The sequence below is a fragment of the Mytilus trossulus genome, chromosome 3, assembly GCF_036588685.1.
Source record: "Mytilus trossulus isolate FHL-02 chromosome 3, PNRI_Mtr1.1.1.hap1, whole genome shotgun sequence".
Lineage (NCBI taxonomy): Eukaryota > Metazoa > Mollusca > Bivalvia > Mytilida > Mytilidae > Mytilus > Mytilus trossulus.
Genome location: NC_086375.1, coordinates 9,165,186 through 9,190,442, shown reverse-complemented (window position 1 = coordinate 9,190,442; position 25,257 = coordinate 9,165,186). Strand labels below are relative to the sequence as shown.

General features: G+C 31.8%; 1 protein-coding gene across 2 annotated transcripts; it reads right to left on the bottom strand.

Moving 5' to 3' along the window:
- Nucleotides 1–9,427: 9,427 nt before the first annotated feature.
- Nucleotides 9,428–25,231, bottom strand: LOC134710106 (WD repeat-containing protein 26-like). Of its 2 annotated transcripts, XM_063570302.1 has the most exons (15): nt 24,847–25,231; nt 23,355–23,454; nt 21,963–22,019; nt 21,281–21,417; nt 19,992–20,089; nt 19,214–19,370; nt 18,414–18,552; nt 17,614–17,754; nt 15,588–15,707; nt 14,896–15,041; nt 13,741–13,819; nt 13,224–13,238; nt 12,407–12,536; nt 11,232–11,405; nt 9,428–10,618 (listed from the first exon to the last, which is right to left on the bottom strand). In XM_063570302.1, the coding sequence occupies exons 1-15, from the start codon at nt 25,038–25,040 to the stop codon at nt 10,578–10,580; spliced, it is 1,728 nt and encodes a 575-aa protein (XP_063426372.1). In that variant the 5' UTR covers nt 25,041–25,231; the 3' UTR covers nt 9,428–10,577. The 2 variants fall into 2 exon arrangements, with proteins under 2 accessions (XP_063426372.1, XP_063426373.1); XM_063570303.1 differs by lacking the exon at nt 13,224–13,238.
- Nucleotides 25,232–25,257: the final 26 nt, after the last annotated feature.

Sequence of the window (25,257 nt, the reverse complement as noted above, 5' to 3'; positions counted from 1 at the left end):
ATTTTTAGCTCACCTGGCCCAAAGGGCCAAGTGAGCTTTTCTCATCACTTTGCGTCCGGCGTCCGTCGTCGTCGTCCGTCGTCGTCCGGCGTTAACTTTTACAAAAATCTTCTCCTCTGAAACTACTGGGCCAAATTAAACCAAACTTGGCCACAATCATCATTGGGGTATCTAGTTTAAAAATTGTGTCCGGTGACCCGGTCAACCAACCAAGATGGCCGCCATGGCTAAAAATAGAACATAGGGGTAAAATGCAGTTTTTGGCTTATAACTCAAAAACCAAAGCATTTAGAGCAATTCTGACATGGGGTAAAATTGTTTATAAGGTCAAGATCTATCTGCTCTGAAAATTTCAGATGAATCGAACAACCTGTTGTTGGGTTGCTACCCCTAAATTGGTAATTTTAAGGAAATATTGCTGTTTTTGGTTATTATCTTGAATAATATTATAGATAGAGATAAACTGTAAACAGCAATAATGTTCAGCAAAATAAGATTTACAAATAAGTCAACATGACCGAAATGGTCAAATGACCCCTTTAGGAGTTATTGCCCTTTATAGTCAATTTTTAACCATTTTTCGTAAATCTTATTAATCTTTTATAAAAATCTTCTCCTCTGAAACTACTGGGCCAAATTAAACCAAACTTGGCCACAATCATCATTGGGGTATCTAGTTTAAAAATTGTGTCCGGTGACCCGGTCAACCAACCAAGATGGCCGCCATGGCTAAAAATAGAACATAGGGGTAAAATGCAGTTTTTGGCTTATAACTCAAAAACCAAAGCATTTAGAGCAATTCTGACATGGGGTAAAATTGGTTATAAGGTCAAGATCTATCTGCTCTGAAAATTTCAGATGAATAGAACAACCTGTTGTTGGGTTGCTACCCCTCAATTGGTAATTTTAAGGAAATTTTGCTGTTTTTGGTTATTATCTTGAATAATATTATAGATAGAGATAAACTGTAAACAGCAATAATGTTCAGCAAAATAAGATTTACAAATAAGTCAACATGACCGAAATGGTCAAATGACCCCTTTAGGAGTTATTGCCCTTTATAGTCAATTTTTAACCATTTTTCGTAAATCTTATTAATCTTTTATAAAAATCTTCTCCTCTGAAACTACTGGGCCAAATTTAACCAAACTTGGCCACAATCATCATTGGGGTATCTAGTTTAAAAATTGTGTCCGTTGACCCGTCAAACCAACCAAGATGGCGACCATGGCTAAAAATAGAACATGGGGTAAAATGCAGTTTTTGGCTTATAACTCAAAAACAAAAGCATTAAGAGCAAAACTGGCATGGGGTTAAATTGTTTATCATGTAGATCTATCTGCCCTGAAAATTTCAGACAAATCGATAGTCAATTTTTTAACAATTTTCATAAAATTTGTAAATTTTTACTAACACTTTCAACTGAAACTACTGGGCCAATCATTATAGATGGTGATATATGTACGCAGCAAGAATGTTCAGTAAAGTTAGATGATTAGATCTACAAGCACATCACCATCACCAAAACACAATTTTGTCACGAATCCATCTGTGTCCTTTGTTGAATATTCACATATACCAAGGTGAGCGACACAGGCTCTTTAGAGCCTCTAGTTTTCAAATAGCTGTTCTTTTAAGAATGCAAAATAAGAGGTATCCTCTATCTATAAAGTTGATAAATATTACTGTATTGTCACAAAAATATTTATAATTTTACTACATGTATAAAACAAATGGAACAAAATATATGAAGTGGGTCTCATTGGGGTTCTAAGCACGACGCAGGATTGCCTTTTGTAAGCGTGACACATGAAAGTCAAATTATTGTGTCCTGAAAATAGGAAATGAGGTCTAGGGGGACCCAGGAAATGACAAAAAAATGAGAATTGCTCATGTACATAGTGTAAGCGGGATACGGGAATCTGACAAAACAGTAAGGGGGATCTGGGATCTGAACCCTCAAATGAGACCCCAAATGTAATTATTTAAGAATTGAATGCTTCTTTTTGTAAATTTATTGGGGTGTAAAAGTGTTGACTGAAGTACATTTTGTATGAAGCGCGAAAGCGCTTCATTCTTAAAATGTACGCACGGTCAACGCTTTAACAACCCTATAAAGTTACAAAAAGAAGCATTCAATACTTATAATTACATTTTTTTAGCTAGGATTATAAAAACACGATTTTTATGAAGTTTTATTTAATTCACCTGTGCACTTTATTGTGGGACCTCGTGTCATCATGAATGATAAATGTTATTGTCTGATGCAATTGCTCACGGAATAACATGTGATGTGCAATTAGCCAATCAGAATAACGTATTATAATGAAACATACATCTAATGTAATTATATAGCTGTAGGCATTGTGTTCAACAAATTTTATGTAGCTTTTGCACTTCTTGATCTCAATAGAAAGTAATGTTTTTTCATAACCAGATTGTTGTTTTTGCTTTATTAATAATTATGTTGTTAGAAACCTGTAAAATACTAATTTCAATTGATACATTCAGCAATGAACATGTTTGTCAAAGATATCACTTCAACCTGATTTAGTGTAAGCTCTCCTTCAAAAAAAAATTTAATTCACCCAAAGATCTATTTTCTAAGGAGTGTTAACTAATTGGGATCTCCCCATTAAAACATTTTAAATATTTGATATAATTCTGCTGTAAAAATACACCCCTTGCAGTTAAATCTACGTCTGTAGAAAATAAAATAAATGAAAGAGTGGAAAAGGAATACTTCTATCCCATCATGCATTATTTTGTATTCACCCCTTTTAAAAGGAGGTATATAGTGATGCACATGTTCTCCTGTCTCAAGTAAAGTTAACAGATGAAAATTTAAGCAACACTAGATTAAATCTTTTAAATTTTTACTCATTTTCATGAACCATGAAACACATGTCAAGTTAAATGTGAATGTATTGAAATAATATTATGCCCCTTACTTACCTTAAAACATTTTTTCGTTTGCTTCCAGTTGATAATGATTTTGTAAAATCTTCTAAGACTTAATACAGTGTCACGCTAAAAATTTAATTATTTTGTTTTGGCAGTTAATGTTAAGTTTTTCTGCCATAAGGCTTATGGAATTATTTAGTATATAACAACTTGCCATACATTGAAAGTACATTTTTTAGACAATCTCCTCTTAATAGTGTCATGAAAGATTTTGTATTTTTAGTATATAATCATATTTGTGTATTTTCATATCAATTATTGGTCTGTTAAATGCAGCAGTTTCTTAAAAATATTAAAATGTTTCCTTGTTTGTTATATGTCATCTCAGAACCTGCAACGTAAGTCGAGAAATGGCAGATGAGCCACAGAACATGTTTTCATTTGCATTGAAAACATCTAGATAGATATAAGAAGATGTGGTATGAGTGCCAATGAGATAACTCTCCAGTCAAGTCACAACTTGTAGGTCAAAGTATGGTCTTTAACATAGAGCCTTCACTCACACCAAACAGCAAGCCATAAAGGAGCCCCAAGAATGACTAGTGTAAAACCATTCAAACAGGAAAACCAACAGTCTAATTTAAGAGCATATTAAACTGTTATAGTACTCATTGGTTATCTATAGTTTATAAAACTAGAGGGAGTTACAATAATACAATCTTGTGTAGGACAAAGCTCAAGTGAGAATTAGCCAAGAAGCTTCATCAAGTTAAACTATCGATTGAAATGGTTGTATGGTTTTTAATTAGAACCCATATATATCTACCCTAAAAGTATATGCTATTTGTGTCACTGGGTTGTAGTCTACTTGATGTTTGCCCACTTTTCTGGTTAATCATAAACTGACAATACCAGGGTAGTCCAATTTATAGCACTTTGTCTGCAGCTTACCACCATATGCTATATTGATTGATTACTGCTTAACATCCAGTGACAAACATTACATGCGTCTTTAAGACAATACCATGTCAATGTGTTAAAGATCACAACCTATTTTGTATTGTAATGCTGAGTAGGGATTTCTAACATGCTAGCTTGTTTTGCATTTGACATTTTGTTGCCTTTATAAGCTGAGTATGGTTAATGGGCTTTGCTCATTGTTGAAGGCCATAGTGACCTTAATTTCTGTGTCATTTTGGTTTCTTCTCTTGTGGAGAGTTGTGTCATTTACAATCATTCCACATCTTTTTTTTATAGCTATCATGTGAGGGCCTTTGGTAGCAGAAAATAGAGTTTAATATTACGTTTTGTTCAAGTCGTAACAGTGACCTATAGTTATTTACATTCTTTGTCATTTTAAACTCTAGTGGAGATTTGTCTTGTTTGAAATCACATCTCCTTATTTTTACACATCTCTCATGGAATCAGTCTTAGAATATATCACCTTTGACATGCTTCTGTCAGATTCAGCTCTTACTCCCCAATACTGTGTGGATGGTATACAAACAATAAAAGCCAATTTTGATTTTTATGCCCTATTTATGACCTTTATGTTTTCTGGTCTGTGCATCCATTTGTCCCTCTGTCTCGCTTCAGGTTAAAGTTTTTGGTCAAGGTAATTTTTTATCAACTTGAAACTTAGTACACATGTTCCCTGTGATGTGATCTTTCTGATTTTAATGACAAATTCGTTTTGACCCCTATTTCTCAGTTTACTGAAGATAGAAAATGATAGTGAGAGTGGGCGTCTGTCTACTTTTCTATGGAAACATTCTTGTTTTTGTTCAACATTAACCTTGCAGTGAATTGAGACCATGATCTCCTGAACTATAGAAAGCAGGCCTCTGTGAGACTGCTGTAGTTTTATCAACACTGAGGGCAAGTACTCTACTAAACTTTACTAGTACTCTTTACTAAACTGATTTTCCTTTACTTTTGAAGGTCATGACAAAGAAAAGTCATATAAACACCACTTTTCATACTTCTAACAAGTATATCAACCATTAGTCATAAGGGGACATAGCTGAAATGAGATCCTGATAGTTGGTCACATCTTCCTTCACGTTTCACTCTGCCTGAAACCTGGGTGTTACAGCTTTGCATGTTGGATTTTTTTTTGCAAAAATTACTGCAAGCACTGAATCATTCAGAACATAAGTTTTTCAACTACTTTCCCAGGTTATTCCATTACCTTAGACCTGAACATCTACAATTATTTCATTAATGGATGAATGCTAATGAAAAATCTCTGATCTAGTATTTGGAATTAGCTCAGGATTAATCTGTCTTGATAAAACTGAGATGATTGCTGATAAATCACCTCTTCTTCAGGGCATCTATCAAAATTCAGGATTCATGCAGTTTTATTGTGTTTGGAATTCATGTGCTTACAAGTAGATGAGATGGATACAGAAAGGGACATAATTATTCTGGTTATACGTTACCCAAAATACATTTTTGTTTGAATGCTATGAAAATGGCAAATTTAAGGAATTCGGTCCTCGAAAAAAAATGTGGCATCATTCAAGGAAAACATATAAGTCATTAAAGTATAATGTTTATTGAGAATATACAAAATGTTTTGTGTTAGTGTTTCTACATTCATCATTTTCCAGTTAGACAATAGATTCATTTATTCATGATTTAATCAATAACAATAGATGGCACAGAATAATGTTTATGAACTTGAAAAATTCAAAGAAAAAACTGTAACACTTCAGAAACATTACAGATGTTTTTAAAACATATTTATATCTTGATTCAGAATCGAAAATGTACTTGTTATGTTTTCTTTAACATTTCATTCCAACAATTATTTTTCAATGCTTTCTTTAGACAAGATTAAGATGATTACATAAAATTTCAAAATACTTAATAATAGACTGCTGGAGTGAAAGAATTTGTGGAATGCAGGAATTGTGAGATTTTCCAGAATCAAATATTACATAATTTCAAAAAAGAAATTCCAAGTCTGCAAGCAATTTTTGAAAAGGAACTAAGTTAGCAAAAAAGCTTTTTGTTTTACAACACAAACATTGTTAGATTTTGTAAAATGGTATGTTTGATCAATATTAAGTTTTGCCATTTAATTTTAAAATTTATAATTTATATTATAATGAAATGAAATTGTATTTCTCGTTTAAATAAAGAGAAAGCTACATATATATACTTAATATTTCTAACATACACAAAAACACACATTGTAAAACCTCTCACACCTTTATAGAGTTACAAATTATAAAAGCACTGACTATTCATTCACCAACAAATAATAAGTCACAATAAAATAAATTATCATACAATTTAAAATGCATATAAATAATACACATCCACAAAATTAAATATATTGCTTAATTAAAATATATAAACATTCAAAACAAATAAACAATTTTATCTCTTCAAAACAAATGCTACTTTGTAAAGCACCCGATGCTTGTTATTCCAAATAAATAGATTTTACACATTTATAATTCGCTGTTTCAGATTGTAAAGGATTCTGGGTAATTTCATTGTTTTTACAGTAAACTGAAAATAACATAACATCATTGGTCAATAATCAATGTTTGGTACTTTGTCAACCAATCACAACAGTTTGTTATAAACTTTTGAATATATTACCCAGAATGCATTAGATTCTGAAATGTTGAATTGATTTACCCTCGATTTTATATCCCTTGTCAACTTCCCAAGAGATAGTTCACAATCTTTTTAGATACTCTTTACTTAATGTCAGATATATTTTGACTCTTCAAACCATTCATTCAGATCTGGAGTTCTTATAAGCTAATTTGGTTTGTGGTAGATTTCTCAACACAAACTTTGCTACCTTTCAGTAAACTATGAGTGTGCATGGAAAACTTTATCTTTACAATAACAGATTAAGTAAATTGTGTGAATGTGTCTGTTGAGAGCAAATAATTTTTACAAGCTGTAGTGGATCTGTAAAAAAGGTAATATTCACTCTTTCATAACATATCAAGAAGCTGTTTTATTGTCATGTTAGACATGGTTGGTTTTTAAAGCTTGTTTTATTAGTCATTTAACTCTATCAAACTACAGAATTACATGTATGTAAGGAAATTTATCTGTTTCTGTAGCAGACGTGTGGTTTAAAAAAACTGCCACAATTTTAGAGTTTTCTGATGATGTTGTCCAACAAAAACAACACACAAGAAAGTGATGACAATTCTTTATACAACTACAGTTTACTTAACTTTTTCAGAATATCTTGCATCAAGAAAAAAACATACAAATTATCAAATAAACAAAACAAAAAAAATCACTCATATATAGCCATGCTTGCATCTATATCATTTCATATATTCTTGTATATTTACATTGCAAAAAAAAATACAAACAAAAATAAAATGTTGAAATCCTACATGCCAATGAACATAATCAAACTCAAATAACTTTCACAAATGAAGAGATGGTTAATAATTATTCCTATACTCTCTATACATGTGCTAAAATGCATGCATCAATGAATTTGTAAGAGCTTTCAAAACATGCATTAAGTGATAAAAGCATTTTTGGGGGACAATATTTTTTTGACAACTTAATTTCTTCTCAAACTTACATATTTTTCAAAATTTCATACATTGGGTACAACTATGTTACAATATCACAAGTTATGAAGTTTTGCTTCACATTAATTGTCACATATCATTTTCAATGTCATACTACCACCATAGAGTTAGTGTGGTTACAGTCAATACAATATGATATCTATTACCTCTCCTTAAAATGCTGGTTATACCCTGAAGCTATAGATTACTTAAATTTCTTCCAAAAATTTATTAAGCAACATCACTACTGAAATTAGGAGGTGCTTTTTTATTAGGGCAAACCTGATACTATATCATACTGAAAACCAACTTATTTTCTCAGACACTTTATCTCATGTTTTACCTTTTATAAAGTTGTTCTGGGGCTATTTAATTTCACAATTTTTTTATTTAGTTGGTGGAATTTAATATGACATGATCTGAGTTTTACATATTCATGAAGATTTATATTTGCGTTATTTTCTTTATCTCGAAAGTCGTGAAAAATAAATCGCTCACGAAAAATAAGTTGGATTACAGTATTTTCCATGAATGACAACTTTGAAACAGTTTAGGTCAAGGTTAAATCTAAAGGTTACTGTAAGGCAAGGATAAGGACTTCAGTTGATGTAACTTTAATGTAAAGTGGTAGTAACGATACAGCCATATTTGGCAATGGATTCCCCATTAAAAGTTCAAAAAGGTAAAATAATTCAAACATAACATCTTCAAATACTGGATGTAAGCTATGTGGGGGAGAAGGATATAACATGTTACTGCAAGTTCAGGAAATTTTGCGATGTTTTTATTATTTCGAAAATTGTTAAAAACAAGATCAAAGCCACATGAAAGCAACAATAAGGGTAAATCTTAGCTGATTTTACTATGCTAATTGAAACTACTCTTATTTCATAAAATAATGCATGCCTATATTATAGTGAATTCTTTACATTGGAAAATATGCAGAATCTAATATATGCGATTGCAAAAATGGAAATCAATACTGAAATTGGGAAAGCAATTTTAATTATTGAGAAGCTTATTCTGTCACATTTTTGGCATTTAAAAACATCTCAATAGATCCTGAATTCTATAAATAAACAGTACTCATCAACCGTCCTATATATATACTCCTACTCATACTAAGAATATTCTTTTTCATACTATACATCTTGAGGCTAAGTAACTGTAGGTCATATTTGATATGATAAAATACAAATTATTTTTAAGGTCTATACACTATTTTTACATCTTAAGGATCTATTTCAATAACAAATCAGGCCTTTACTATATATAACTTTCATTAATTTAGTATTGTAATATCAACCTACATAAACAACTTTTTGTCAAAATAATTTCAAAGTATGTTTTTTTTAGATTTCACTTACTGTACATTCAGCTGGTTTAAAAATTTGGCACAATCTTCTGAGAAACTAAACTACATTGAATATAGGGATTTTTCTATTAAAATGGTGGTCTTTATAAAAAATTAAACCTGTGGTAAGAAATATATTTATAAGAAATAGATTTCATCACTTTCATAACATCAATAGAAATATAATATTATACTCCGATGACTTATAATCTTAAGAGTTCAATGCAAAGCTACACTTTCAAAAAAATTAGGCAGCGAAATGTTTCAGTCTTCATACACATAAATTGGAAAAGAATGATTTTACTATCTCTGGTTTTAACACAGGACATACACAGCATGAGTTCAAATAGGTTTCAATAACAAGTTAAGGGTTAATAATATTAGATTTGAAGGTAGACAAATGTTAGAATTGAAGACAAACAATGTTAGAATTGAAAGTAAACAATATTAGAAACATAACATGAAAAAAATACATCTCCATCAAATTTTTAATTTGAACATTTTTAACTTGAATGCAACTTTGTTGGAAGTTTTAATACAGTGTAAATTGTAATTAATAAACAGAAGAAAACACAAGTCAAATTTGCATAACTAAATAATATATAAGTATGTGAGGTCAAGGTTGAAGTTCACATATTGAACTATCTTTTCTCAGTTATACCAGATGTCACTAATTAGCTGACTGATATTAGACCTTATTTCATATTCTACAATATATCAGCAGTTACTAAGTAAAATGTTAAAACAGACTTACTTTGAAATGAAATATCAGAATTATGACAGTGTACTGTGGAATCATTAATCTGTGTGGTCTTGTGGATACCATTGTTTATTGGATGGAATATAACAAAAAGGGTATAAAATGTGAAACCAAAATGACAAAAATTAGGCAATAAATTGGGAACTATAGGAATCAAATGCAAAGCTAAATTGATAAAGACAAGCTTTGTCAGAGTCAACATCCTAGCTTTTGCAAGTTGTCACAAACGGACAAAACTGCCAAGTTATAGATTGTAACAAGATTGTTCCATACAACTTAGCTTAGAATGCGTTAATGTATTTGATATGTTTAGATGTTAAAATTGACAAGATTGATGTTGTTATTACCGGTATAGTTGATATTTATATATATATGACACAATTGATTTGTCATTCTAAGTGTTGGTGTAGATGATTTTCAAGACACAATGGATTTGATGTTCCTGCAGTAGATGTTATAAATGGCAGTTGATTTGTTGTTGTTCCCAGTGTAGATCTTGTTGCTGGAGCAGATATTTTATTTATAAGACACAACAAATTTGTTGTTCCTCAAGTAAAAGTTGTAGATAGCACAGTTCATTTGTTGTCGTTCCTGGTGTAGATGTTATAGATATTTTATATGACACAATAGATTTGTTGTTACTGTTTTAGATGTTAAAGATATTTTAAATGACACAGTTGATTTTTTGTTCCTCATGTAGATGAAAACGACACAGTCGATTTATATGACACAATTGATTTGATGTTCCCAGTGTAGTTATTGAAAATGACAGTTGATGTGATGTAGTTCCCAGTGAACATGGTGTAGATAATGTTGATAACACAGTTGAATTGTTGTTGTTCCTGATGTAGATGTTTTATAAGACACAATTGATTAGTTGTTTCTGGTGTAGATGTTCAATGACACAGTCGATTTGTTGTTGTTCCTAAATGAGTTATGGCCAATGAGATCACAGAGGTAATTTGCTGCTAAAACTACAGATGATGTACTGTTATACAGGTGTACTTCTGCCTGATTCTTCACAGCCATTACCTGTAAAGTATAAATAAACATGATGACATATCATATAAGTATACATGTCGGCTTCTAGGATTTAGAAAAAGTGGAGCTCTTAGCCAGTCATCATTTGGAGGTTTACCATGCAAGACCCTCATAGCTAGTCAAAATCGTTAAAAACAAGTGGTACTTGTAAAAAGTCTAAAAGAAACTCCTCCTTCATTCTTCATTTTGTTATTTTAGTATCATTATACAAAACAGAAAAATGTGTGTCTATGAGTTTCCTTCTTAAAAATTAAGGGAATGGAGGTCAGGGTTTGTTTTAAGTTACAATCTGGAAGATTTTGTGTATTCACCTAGTAAGATTCAATGGATAAAGTGACATGTTCAATGTACTCTACATGAATTCCTTTATAAAATAGAAGATGTGGTATGAGTGTCAATGAGACAACTCTCCATCCTAGTCACAATGTATAAAAAGTTCACAATTTTGGTCTAAGTACAGCCTTCAACACAGAGCCTTGGCTCACACCTAAGAGCAAGCCTTTGCATATTTTTATTCAAAATCAATTAGTAGTAACAAGAACTAATATGTTGGTGAATAGTTTTTGAAGAAATTGGCACTACTATGCAACCCATTACTACTCACTGGTTTTAAGTTTATCCATGGGTCCCCATATCCTTACAGTTCCATCATCTGAAGCACTGGCTAACATTCCTGGAAGTTTAGAATTCCAATGAACACAATTAACAGTTCGTGAATGTCCTTCTAATGCAGATATAGGCATCTCACGTCTTAAATGCCAAATGTAAACTTTATGATCTGAAAAACACAATTGTAGGTTTATTCAATAGAGATAGAAAATAAGTTATATTTTTGTTTTAAATCTTAAACTGACATTATTGTAACCAATTTTAATTGCTATACAATACCAATTTGATAGCTGGTTGCTGAACATCCAGTGGCAAATATTTCATGCATGTTCAGGGCGATCCAAAGTTATGTATTTAAACCAAATGTAGAGCTTTGTAATTCGTATATTTGTTTCTAGTAACAAAGTCTCATACAATTAAAAATTTTGTGACACTGACCAAATATTGTTATCGAGGATTGCGTGAATGTTATGCATTCATATGTGTGCCGTTGCCACTAACAATGTGACGTCACGTTTCTATGTATTTCTAACTTATGATTCTATGCTTGTTTGAATGAATATTGAACCATACACTTGCTTGTATTTTATTGAGAGTCCTAATTCAACACAACGAGAAGTACTAACACCTCAAAACCTAACAATTGTATACATATATAAAGAACTTTTCTGAAATTCTACATTTGAATTTCTTACACATTTTTAATTGTAATCTTTATAAAACTTATATAAAGAAGTAAAAACACATCTAAAGTTGTTTTTAATTAGAACATTTGCCTATTTTTAACTCTGATTCTGGAGTGATGATTTTTTATTGATATCACCTGGACAAAAAGTACATTATTAAATTGGTAGTTGTTGCCAATTATATGATTTTCTTTAAAGACGGTGGTAAAGGGTAATTTTCGTGCAACGTGATTTGCTATTTTTATTTCACTTGCAGCCGTGAAAAAAGTCTGTTATTCACTGTGTTTTGTGAAATCGGTAAAAAGATAAACGTGCTAGACATTTTTGATTGTTTGTTCATCATGAAATGGCAATTTTAATTTGAGTTCTTCCATGCAGATACCTCACCACCCCCTTAACGCCACTGTTTAAAGAGGCAAATATTGATTTGGGTCTGTCCTGTTGAAAATCATGAGTTATTTTTCAATCAAATTAACCAACTTACCTTCACTTCCACTAGCTACAAAATCTTGGTTTAATCCTCCAAAGCAGGAATGTATTGTATAAAATCCTTGTGTTACTCCTTGGAATTTTCTTAATAAAAGTTTATCTTTAATATCCCATAAATGAACACCCTAAAATGACATTACAATATTTAACATCACAAACTGCTCATCAAAGTCATATATATGTTGTTATCTAAGTTTATTTAGAAAAAAGGTGTTAATTAAGCTAAAAATGCATAAGGACTGTTCCGTAAAAACATATACAATTCTAAGGAAAGGCTCTTTAAAATTACAATATTATATGGGTGTTTTTGTTGTACAGTGAAAATGTAAGATAAATTCTAATTCTGTTAAATTGCCTATACAGATGGTTATCCCATTTTAAAGTGCCTTCAATGTATGTTGAAATGGAACAGCCCAAAACAACATCATATATAGCACTTGATTTGTAATATGAAGTTACTGGTAATACTAAGAAAAATATTATTTATTATTTCTAATTAACTTTATCTCATATTACATGTGTTAATATACAAATCATATGCTTTTTTGTTTATATATATTTGATTACTGTTCTGTATCCAAAATATTGTTAAGATCCTTACAATTCTTGCCACTTTCAATGAGAGAATTTTCTTAACACAATTAGAAGTTTTCATATAGAATACATCTAAAAATTGTAAAACTCAATAATATTCAATCTATCAAAGTTGAAACTTGAGTAAGAATTGGTAAAATTGTAACATTTCTTTTCTCTTTTTCAAATCCAAAAAATTATAGTCATGCAAGAAACACTTGAAAATATAAAATCTTTACCTCTACTCTGAAAAGCTTAAAAGATATTTACATTCAAATATAAAAGATCATTTAAACTTAAATAGCAACTGAAATTTTATGTATCAATACAATGAAAGGAAACAAATTCTTTTCTTCAGATTTTAGAAAAAAAAAGAAAGGAAAAAATAAACCGATTATAAATCAAAATGAAATGTTTATTCAGAGTTAGAATTTGAAAATATTTATTCAATTCAACGGTGGTAAAACATATATATAAATGAACGAAAATCATAATGATAAACTTATAAAATCAAATGCTATGTCAAACTTTGCAACTTTTAAATGCACAATTCTGACTTATGATACATTAAATGTATGGCACACAGAATAATTAACTATATTCATACACCCTTTCTATAATCTAAAGACACCTTTTCATATCGTTTTATTTTCAGTAAAATATTAAGTGCATTAATTTTCCTGGCATCACATTTTACAAAAGCACTTTACAGTTTGTTTCCAAATTTTCAATTTTCCATGTAGAGTTATAGCATACCTGGGTTGCTACATTTAGCAGAGCTAGTCGTCCTGGTTCATTTAATGTGAAAGACATGATTGGCTGATCTTCTTGAATTCTGAAATTTAAAAACAAGAGTGCACACACTGAAATGTCTTGCCTTCTTTAATAATCATTGATTTTATGTTGATAGTCCTAAATGTAAAGCTTTATTACAACTGTCACATAAACTTAACATTAACCAAGAAAACCAAACATTGATCAATTCAATAAACCATGAAAATGATGTCAAGGTCAGATAAACATGATTTTAAAACTATGCCAGGCAGACATGTACAGCTAACAATTCTTCCATACAACAAATATAGCTCATAGTTTAAGAAAAACAAACCAAAACACAAAAACTTAACACTGAGCAATGAACTGTGAGAATGAGAACAAGGTCAAATAAAATCATACACAAAATATAGTTGGCCTATTGATTATCGTATTAGAAAAGTAGTCCAAAACTCAAAAACTTAACTTTGACCACTGAACCATGAAAATGAGGTCAAGGTCAGATGACACCTACCAGCTAGACATGTACACCTTACAATCATTTTATACACCAAATATAGTAGACCAATTGCATACAGTATAAGCAAAACAGACCAAAACATAAAAACTTAACTATATTATAGTTAGCTAACACCGCCGCCGTCGGATTACTATCCCTATGTTCAGCTTTCTGCAACTAAAGTCGCAGGCTCAACAAAAAACTAAGTTTACCTTTTTTAAATGAAAAAATATCATATCATATGAAAAAAGAAGAGTAACGAAATGAGAAGTTGCACTCCATGTTGTGCAAAGTTAAGATCACTATCTTTAGAAATAAAATCCTTGGTGATAAAGTAAGCTTAGTAGTAGTTGTGAATTGGTCAATGGTCTAAATGAATCCACTCTTTAGTATTTGTAAATAAATGGTCATGAAAGAAAGTTGGTTTATTGTTCTATTTTAAATGTTTTGTTTACTGTTTTATCAAAAATGTAGTTTCACTCTTTTTCTAAAACGTTATATGAAATCTGTTCGTATGATTCTCTGCTATTTCCACAGCTTTTGTTTATTCCATACTGTGGTCCCAGTTTCACCATTATATATAACATTGAAAAATAGTTAAATAGGGATGTATACAAATAATTAGAACAACTGCTTACATATTAAAGTCTGTTAACTCATCAAAGTTATATCCCCTTATTCTATGGTGGGTATCAGCAGCTAATACGTATTTCCCATCTACCTGGAACGCCATACTTTGTACACGTACACCCTCCCAGGAATCCATAATGTTTCCATCTAAATCCTGAAATATATAAACAGGAAAAATATTCTATCATACTCTTGAAGGATTAAGAGCCATCTTTTTCCCTGAATAAATACAGTACGGTAAATTCATATATTGCAATAATTGTGAAGTTCAGGTTTTAACACAAGTAAAATTTGCATTTTAAAATTTTGATGGCATTATTGTTTACAGCATTTTTCTCTCAATAAGTACTGAATTTCAGTCCTTTCTTTCAACCATCACAACAATAAATACATGTGAAATTTCTGAATTTACAGTTCGCATATCTGGAAAGCCCTACTTGTGCACCTTCAACGAATCAATAATGGTTCCTTCAAATTACTGCATAAACAAATTTACATAATTAACACCAGGCAAGGTAATGTGCATCCCCTTCTCATAATCAATAGTATTTCCAATTGAATCATTAAATAAATAACAAGAAATCAGTCATCAAGGCCACATCCCACTATCAAATTCTACTCTCCATAAAACAAATTCCCTATTCAAACAAAGGCTTTCATATTTCATAATGTTTTGATAGCAGTTTGATATTAATCTTACACATTGATAAAACTGTCCTCTAATTCCACCAGTGACAAACTTTTTCCCATCGGCATGCCAAGCTGCAGTAGTTAAACTATCTTCCTGAGACTGACTCATTTTAAATCGTAAAGTCCCAGTCTGAAATGTAATTGGATTATTATTAGAACCCTACATAAATAGGACCAGACTTTTCTTTCGTAAAGGATTATTCCAATTTCAATGAAATTTGAACATATGTATAAGTGCACCTGCATAAGGTTGATTTCTATCTGAAAAAGCTCATATGTAATAAAAGTATAAAGAACATCAATTCATTTTTTTTTCTTGTTCTTTAAAAAAAATCCCTTATAACAAAAAACTACCACTACATATCAGTAAAAGTCTGAAAGGGCAGTATTTGTACTCAACTATACTGAATTTTACAGGTTCATTCTGAGTTAGTTTATTTTTACCAGATAGTACTTGACTTTAGTCTGAACCATACTAAAAACAGTCTGGATTTATACTCGAACTTTATCTTGACCAGACTAAAAGAGTCTTAACCCATTCTTGGCCTGTCTCATATGTTTCAATAGGTTTAAAAAATCACAAGAGTGCACACACTGAAATGTCTCGCCTTCTTTACTAATCCTTGATACTGTCTTGATGGACCTAAATATAAAGCTTTATTACAACTGTCACATAAACTTAACATTAACCAAGAAAAGGAAACATTGATCAATCAACCATGAAAATGAGGTCAAGGTCAGATGAACAATGCCAGGCAGACATGTACAGCTAACAATTCTTCAATACAACAAATATAGTTGACTTATTGCTTATAAATAAAGAAAAACAGACCAAAACACACAAACACTTAAAACTTAGCAATGGACCGTGAAAATGAGGTCAAAGTCAAATAAAACCAGCATAACCAACATAAAGATCATAAAATATGTCCATACACCAAATATAGTTGACCTAATGCATAAAGTATTAGAAAAATAGACCAAAACTAAAAAACTTAACTTTGACCACTGAACCATAAAAAATAAGGTCAATGTCAGATGACACCTGTCAGCTAGACATGTACACCTTACAATCATTCCATACACCAATTATAGTAGACATATTGCATATAGTATAAGAAAAACAGACCAAAACACAAAAACTTAACTATAACCACTGAACCATGAAAATGAGGTCAAGGTCAGATGACACCTGCCAGTTGGACATGTACACCTTACAGTCCTTCCATACACCAATTATAATAGACCTATTGCATATAGTATAAGAAAAACAGACCAAAACACAAAAACTTAACTATAACCACTGAACCATGAAAATGAGGTCAAGGTCAGATGACAACTGCCAGTTGGACATGTACACCTTACAGTCCTTCCATACACCGAATATACTAGACCTATTGCTTATAGTATCTGAGATATGGACTTGACCACCAAAACTTAACCTTGTTCACTGATCCATGAAATGAGGTCGAGGTCAAGTGAAAACTGTCTGACAGACATGAGAACCTTGCAAGGTACGCACATACCAAATATAGTTATCCAATTACTTATAATAAGAGAGAATTTAACATTGCAAAAATCTTAACTTTTTTTTCAAGTAGTCACTGAACCATGAAAATGAGGTCAAGGACATTTGACATGTGACTGACAGAAAGTTCGTAACATGAGGCATCTATATACAAAGTATGAAGCATCCAGGTCTTCTACCTTCTTAAATATAAAGCTTTTAAGAAGTGAGCTAACACCACCGCCGCTGCCGCCGCCATAGCCGCCGCCGGATCACTATCCCTATGTCGAGCTTTCTGCAACAAAAGTTGCAGGCTCGACAAAAATGGCATTTTAAAAAATTTTGCTCTCATTATCTGTATGCAGCATTTCACAAAATCCCAGTAATTAATTTCTCATTTGTATCTTTTATTCCACAATCTAAATAATAAATGTTTGTGTCATTTTGGTCTTTTGTGGAAAGTTGTCTCATTGGCAATCATACCTTATCTTCTTTTTTATATTGTAAAAAATTTCTGAATTTTCAGTACCTCTATATTCCACATCCATAGATCTGAGCAGTCATCAGGGCCACATGCCAATATATGTGTACTATCTGGACTCCAGGCAATGAATGAAACACCATAAGCATGATTCTCAAATGATCGTCTGTGTTTAAGTTCATATGTGACCTAAAAAAAAGGTTTAAAATCTGTAATTCATTGGGTTTATCTTACTATAAGAAATATCATGCATAGTAGAAAAGCTTTTAGCTGCAACATTCATGCTATCAACGCATTGTGTTTTTTTTCTACAGAATAATGAAGTAGATTTATACCAGCTCAACTCCAAAAGCGCAGATTAAAGTTCCCTATATTTTTCTATTTCAAATCCAGTTGAGTTCTATATTCTGTTTTTGTTTTGTTTTTTTACATTAGGAGAAAATATTTTACCTCTTGCCTCGAAATAAACAGTATGGTCCTTTAATGAGCTCATGTGAAAGGTCATGCAATTTCAAATATAAACTAAGATCATGGTAGATAGATAAACTTGGCGGCATTTAACTGAACTTGCCTGAAGCTCAGCATTGTAAAGCTACATACATCTATTTACCGTAAATACTTGTATATTTGGTTTGATTTTTTCTACCAGTTTGTTTTTGCAGCTTTCTATGGGGCTTCGGGTTCAATATAATGTAAGTTTAATAAAATTAGGTGTTTTTTTGTTTTTGATAGAGTGAGTTTACATTTATAGAGTAAATATTGTTCACTTGGCTCAACTTTTTTTAGAACCCTGAAACTCGTATAATTTCATGTTTATACTACATGCTAATCATAAATGTATTTTTTACCATGTCTATTTCCCAGATGATCAAGGAACCGTCTTTTGATCCTGTGGCTAATTTGGTGCCATCTGGTGAGAAACGACAGAACCAAACTTCATCACAGTGGTCAGTTAATATCTGTATTGTGGTGGACGGAAACTGTTCTCTGTATAAAGCAAATAAAAAACATCACCAAATGTAAATTAAAACATTACATACAGTTTACTTTGAAAAATGCAGATTAAACAAAAAGAAGAAGCATTTCTGTAATATGACTTAGTATCTAGATAAAAAAAAAAAGGACAACAAAGTCTATGTCTATGAATAAAAAAAATGTTAAAAAAATCAAAGTTATTTTTCAATTCTCTCATTTACCGGTAAATAGTATATACCTATTTTAAGACCTTCTTGACTGATGCCCTTTAAAATAAGAACATTTTGTCTGAGACAACTTTTGAGATAGTAAGTCTTCATAAAAAATTCTGAATACTTCCAACCAATTTTAGACTAAAGTTTATGTTATGAAGCCTTATTTCAAGAGAATCTTCTATTATCGCTATTTTGTGCATTTTTCATTTGATCTTTTTTTGTGATAATTTTCATATCATGCTTCTCGTTTGAGATGGATAAAATTATCACTAGAAACTAAGGGACCACATGGTGTTGCTTACGAAATTGACAACGTCGTCATATGTAAAATAGCGATAAACAGATTATCATTGGTCTTCACAACTCGATTGCTTTTCTCACTTTCGCTGCACCAGCTCAAGCGAGAAAATCAATCTTGTTGAGATAATCAACGATAATCTATAATTACAGACAATTACCTGCTACAAACATGGTCAATGAGCAATGATACAGCGTCCAGATTGTTATCAATCTTGGTATTGTGATATGGACATTTATCTTTCTGTAGTTCTACCGCCTGGTTAAGTAATGTCAGCAAACGTCTAGGAGGTAACATAACTGTGGGTGGTAAGAAGGCTAAAAGAAAATTAAAAAGTATGTTTGTATATTTGAATTTGTGTAATCTTTGTAAGCTAGAATACTTTCATATGTGTTAAGATTACATTGGTAAAACTTTAAGTGTGTTTGGTTTAAATCAAACTTTCAAATGAAATTTAGAGTAAAATTGAATAATTGGATTATGGATAAACTCCAGCAAACAATTTGGTCAGTACTACATGGAATGAAGTTTTTTTTGCCTTAATATATTAGATAGAGTAAATAAATACACAAACTGAGGGTAGCAATCTTTTTTTTTATAAAGGAATCAATTTGAATGGAATATTTAATATTAAAATTGAACTGCAAAGTTGAGGGATTGCAAAAGAAGAAAACAATTTTGTTGGCATTGTAACACTTTAAGACAAAGGAGTCATTAATTGCCTTCCAAGAGAATTTTGGAAAGTTTAACAGCATTAGTTACTATTTTGAGAATTGGTTTGCATTGCTAGGTATGCATCTTTACCAAAACAGCAAAACAAAGATCAAAATTAAAAGATTGCAATTGATACATATCATTCAAAAACATTATAAGATGAATCTAAGAAAGTTATGTAACATGTATGCATTGTACTTACAGTGTAGAATATTTATACTTACATTGTAACCTTTCTATCAATAAAGATCTAGAATCGACTCCTTTACCAGTCCAATTAGCAGTCTTACGTAAATCTTCAGCATTACAACACATCATATATCTGTCAAAAGATTTCAGGAATTTAAAATAATAAAATGTACCTATCTAAGGCTATCTTCTATAAATTGAAAGTAATAGAGAAGAAAGGATATAGTGTATTCATTGAGGGCACTAAATTCCATCAGGAATTTCAGAAACTCAAAGCAAACTAAAATAAAACTTTATTGTATATTGTGCTGTTACTGCAGGGTTTTTGCTAAAGATTTTTGAAGGGGAGTCCAGGGACTTGTCATTTTTAACCATGAATAGTCCAACAGCAAGAAGAAAATATTTTATTGCAATATAATATAAATTTAAATTTCCATTTCCTAACAGAGCTATGAAATGACATTAAATTTAGATAACTTTTAAACTTTTGCTATAAAATGATGATATTTGTGTTTACCGGTACTTGTGTTTAGCTTGTACAAAATGTTTTAATACTGATGCATCTGTGGACTCGCCAGCTTTAAACATGGTGAGTCCAGATAGACTTTGATGAGTCCAGGACTCATGGACTCGCCTTAGTGAGAACCCTGACTGTAAGTTTGCTGTCTCATAAAAATTGTACATTTTTGTTTATATAGATTAGACCGTTGGTTTTCCCGTTTGAATGGTTTTACACTAGTAATTTTGGGGCCCTTTATAGCTTGTTGTTCGGTGTGAGCCAAGGCTCCGTGTTGAAGGCCGTACTTTAACCTATAATGGTTTAATTTTTAAATTGTTATTTGGATGGAGAGTTGTCTCATTGGCACTCACACCACATCTTCCTATATCTATATATGTTAATTACCATTCAGATCGTACAAAGGTGCAATACTTTCAAATCCATGTTGCCTAAATATTAACTATGACTTACAAATCATTGCATAAAAAACATTAGTAATTTTGGTAAAGACATCTATCTAAAGTTTAAGACTGACTATCTTTTCTGGGTTTTTTTAATTGTTCATGTGTTGTTGGGTACATGTAACTGCCTCACAGATGTATACACAATTCTTTTATTTTTTATTTACAAATTAAATCATGTCTAGGATAATTACTTTCAGATCAGGCCTTACGGTCATAAAACTTTCGAGCATGATTTTTGTACTCAGAGTCAAAAAATCAACCAATCTAATTGCTGGATTTCATGTTTTGAGCATGATTTTTGTGCTCCGAGCACTGAGCAAAGTTTTATGCCTTCAAGGCTAGGTCTAAGACAATAACTTACGAGCTAAGTTCATGAACTCTTTCTGTGTTGTATTTCATGGGGGTCAGTTCATGTCTGAGACAATGTAGAGCCTCCATCTCGCGACCATCTTCTAGAAGCTCCAAATACTTTTGTTCAAGTATCATGAACTTCATTTTCTATAAATAAAGAAATTGCATGTGTTCATTCAAATATGTAACTTTTAAACGAGTACAGCTGCAGAAGAAAAGAACAAGTGTTTGTTACTTTGAAACAATAAATCTGTCTTGTCTTACAACAGAATGTTATACTGAAACCACACTATTTCAGCAGTCAAGTTTTATCGAACATGCTGCATGTGGAGTCCTTGACAGTGTAGAAATTCTGTAACATTAATAATGTGTTTCCCTTGAGTTTTTTATAAATGATGATGATGCATGTGATTTTAGGTTCACAGATTTTTAGTAATTCCATTTATGTGGAAAGCATAGAATTCAAATAAATATTATCTTCTCATTACCTTAAACAATGTTAAAGGAATGCAATATGAACTATAAATGGGAAAAAGGACAAAGTACAGAAATACATGTACCACATAAAAATGTGTGCTTATCAAAGCTTTTAGTTACTTACATCCATGTAGTCTCGATGGAAAGTCGTCTCATTTTCAATCATATCACATCACCTTATTCTTATACTCAAGTGACTCAAGTTGCATACTTACAATAAGTCCATGTGAAGATTCTATCAGAGATTTCAAGTCCTCCAGGTCAGATTCAGCCTGAAATATTAAAACAATTTTAATGCATCATTCATCACACAACATCCATGACATCATTTATGATTTTTTTTACATTCTGATATAAGTAAATGATCAAAGAATTTAATTTAATTTTTATAGTAACCAATGATGTTAAACTTAGTATGATTATTTATTTATTACGTGTGTTATAGCTATATAGTGTCATGAAAATTACTATTCAAAATGTATCAGAATGCGGTCATTCATGCAGCCTTTCAAATTGCACTATTAGTTTAAACATATCTATTATAGTGGATTGGGAAACAAGTTTTGCAACTTATATTAATCCCTTTCCACTTTGGCGGGTGCGAGTGCTGCCTTGAAGCGGCATTAGCCTACTCTTTTTCGAAATCTACAAGGGTGTCTTGAATGTGCAAGAGATATGGCTCTCTCTTAACACGGGTCAGCCTTTTATCATCCCCTTCCGATGGACTATCATCGTTTCCTAAAGACCTTACTCCCAAATGGTGTCAAGAGAGAGCTGAAAATCAGTCCCTGCAATTTTCATCCTAGGAACCGAACCAGGAACCTTTGTGTCAGTAGTCCGATGCACTAACCACTACACCACAGCTCTCCTTTTTAACTCGTCTGGCACAATATGTTTAGATTATCAGGTAATCTGCACATGGATATTGTAAACTATCAGCCTCACGCCACGATGTAAACCTTTTTGAAGAGTGAACAAGTGATATTTCACCATATCTATAAAAAGAAAACCTGATTATCTGTTCATATTATCGTTCAATTACAACGCCACAAGACATGTTTTACTCTTGACAAAAGCAAGCTTGATAACCTCTCATCCACATTATAATGTCTCTGATAACTTCTCTACAGACTTTTTGTGACGTTGCTGATAATGCCTGCTCTTGTTGGAAAGCTGTGTTATGAGAATTATGGAGGAACTGAATAGACAACTTTTGAGTTTGATGCATTTCAGTCAAAAACTCTGGTTTTAGTGAACGTCATTAGTGCATTTAGGGGCATCCATTCCAATGTTGAGCGAGTGGTTGGAAAACTATAATTCTATATTGTACAAATTATTCGGCAAATTGAACTATCAAAATTGAAAATCAGCACTACTGTCATTAGGGAATTGTCATTTAGTAAATGTACCTACAGAACAACCATTATTTCTAGTTTATCCTGCACAATGAAGATCAGGCGACCCCCTCTATCTGGTAAATGACATCATAAAGGCGCGTATAATTGACCAGTTTTTTCCAGTGAAAAGGTAATATTAGGTGATATACATCAGTTCATATAGGTGTAGGGAAGGACAATAAATGACATAATGTTTACAGTTGTACAAACCTTAACCCATTCACCATCCATGACATGGGACCGAAGTCTTGCAGCAGCTGGATGTTCTAACATACATCCCGATTCTTTTATCAATTGTTCAGCTGTTTGGCTAAAATGGAGTTTATAACATCAATCAATAATAGTAAAGCTACCAGTCACTTTCATTTATAACTTTTTTGTACATATATATAATACATTATAACACAGTACAAAACATGAGGGGGGATAGGACCTTTATTAGGACTTTGGGATCGGCTGTTTTTTTGCTCAGGATTTTAGATTGACAATTTTCTACTGAGCTAAAAAAAAAAAATGCCTGCAGTTCTGAAGTCACTTTTTCATTTGTTTTTAATACGTACATGTACATGCATACCAAAAAGGCAAAAGGTACAAAATGTAGGCACATCCTTATCAATTGGTCAAATCTTGAAGAAATGGTGACAGTAATCAGGAAAATTCTTGTTCTGAGAAACCCTTAATAGTCACAAGAAGTCGATCAAAAGTTCATTAAGTGCATGCCTTAATCTGAAACCGATCCATGTCTAAAATTCACTTTTAGAAAGAGGACCCAGAAACAAAAATTGAATTGACATTTAACAGAACTAGATCTTTTCCTTGAGTGTAAACATAAACCCCATTTCACATCCTGTTATTCCTACATTGTATTTATAAAAAAAGAAGATGTAATATGATTGCCAATGAGACAACTCTCCACAAGTACTGCCTTCATGTTGTTGGAGGACAGGCATATGGTTTTTAATGGGGAAAGTATCAGGATTTTTAATGGACAGAAAATTTATTTGAACTTGTTGCTATGCAGGCTTATTTATAATATTGGGAATTAAGGGGGGCAGGTGTCCAGGCCCCTATTAAGACCCTTTCAGAGGAAAAATTAAGTTGATTATTTAGGGACGACTGAAGCATGACTGGAGCTGTACTCTTCTCTAATCCCGGCCGCTTAAACTTTTGATGCATACAACAATCACTTTTTGATTGTGGCGTCAGATAATTTGTTTTATGACGTCAAAATTTTACGGGAACCTGTGAGATAAAATAGCAGACAAAAAGCGATAGGGTGTATAGAAATTGCCATATCTTACAGATACACACAAAAATGTTTGGGGTTCATAAACAGATTAAAGTAATTTTAAGCAAAACATAAACATATCTTTTGCTTTTAAGTTATGCACACAATAGAATTTATGCTTACCTTCTTTTAAATACACATTAATGATTTCTACCTTTTTATAATGCAGCAATAAATATGACCTAAAATATGACCCCCAAAAGAACCCCTTTTGGTATAATAAATTACCAGTTGGCTTTATATATGCAAATTTACTTTCATCATTGATAAAAATATACACACACAAATTACTTATCATGTAATTAAATGTCCTTTCTCATATTTCTGTGATTATTCCATGACTTTGAATCTAAAGTTATTTTTATTTATCATTTGTTGAATAATCAAAACATTGACAACAAAATAAGTCCTTACTCCAATCCAAGTCCTCTCAGATGTTGAGCAATTAATCTAACAATGTCTTGGTCAGTTTGAGACATGGGTTTTGTTTGAGAAGGATTGTCGTTATGTTGTCCGTTTGATACTGTCAGACAAGCTCCGTTTTGTTGAGATGTCGATGCAGGTTCCCCACTTGTTCCATTGTGTTGTGGACAGCCGTTCGACTGCATATTCTCAGCAATTCGCTGTTTTTTACGCGGTGGGGGCGAAAATCCACCGTTTTCAGAGTCTGACGAGGATGCCAGTATTGTCTTTTAACCTATCTGTTCCTCGCAGAACCATATAGACTGTCAATAATACCATAAATTTACTAAGAATTAGAGCACCCAGTTCCTTTCTATTCCTAAGATTGTTTTGCTTCGTGACGTCACATTTTGAGTATGACGG

Bases quoted from the DNA above. Each gene is read 5' to 3' on its own strand.
- LOC134710106 (XM_063570302.1), bottom strand. From the start codon at position 25,040: ATGCAGTCGAACGGCTGTCCACAACACAATGGAACAAGTGGGGAACCT. The intron at 18,553-19,213 runs GTAATTGTCTGT...TGCTTTATACAG, and splicing joins ATTGACCATGTTTGTAGCAG to AGAACAGTTTCCGTCCACCA. The intron at 11,406-12,406 runs GTAAGTTGGTTA...TGTGTTTTTCAG, and splicing joins TGTAGCTAGTGGAAGTGAAG to ATCATAAAGTTTACATTTGG.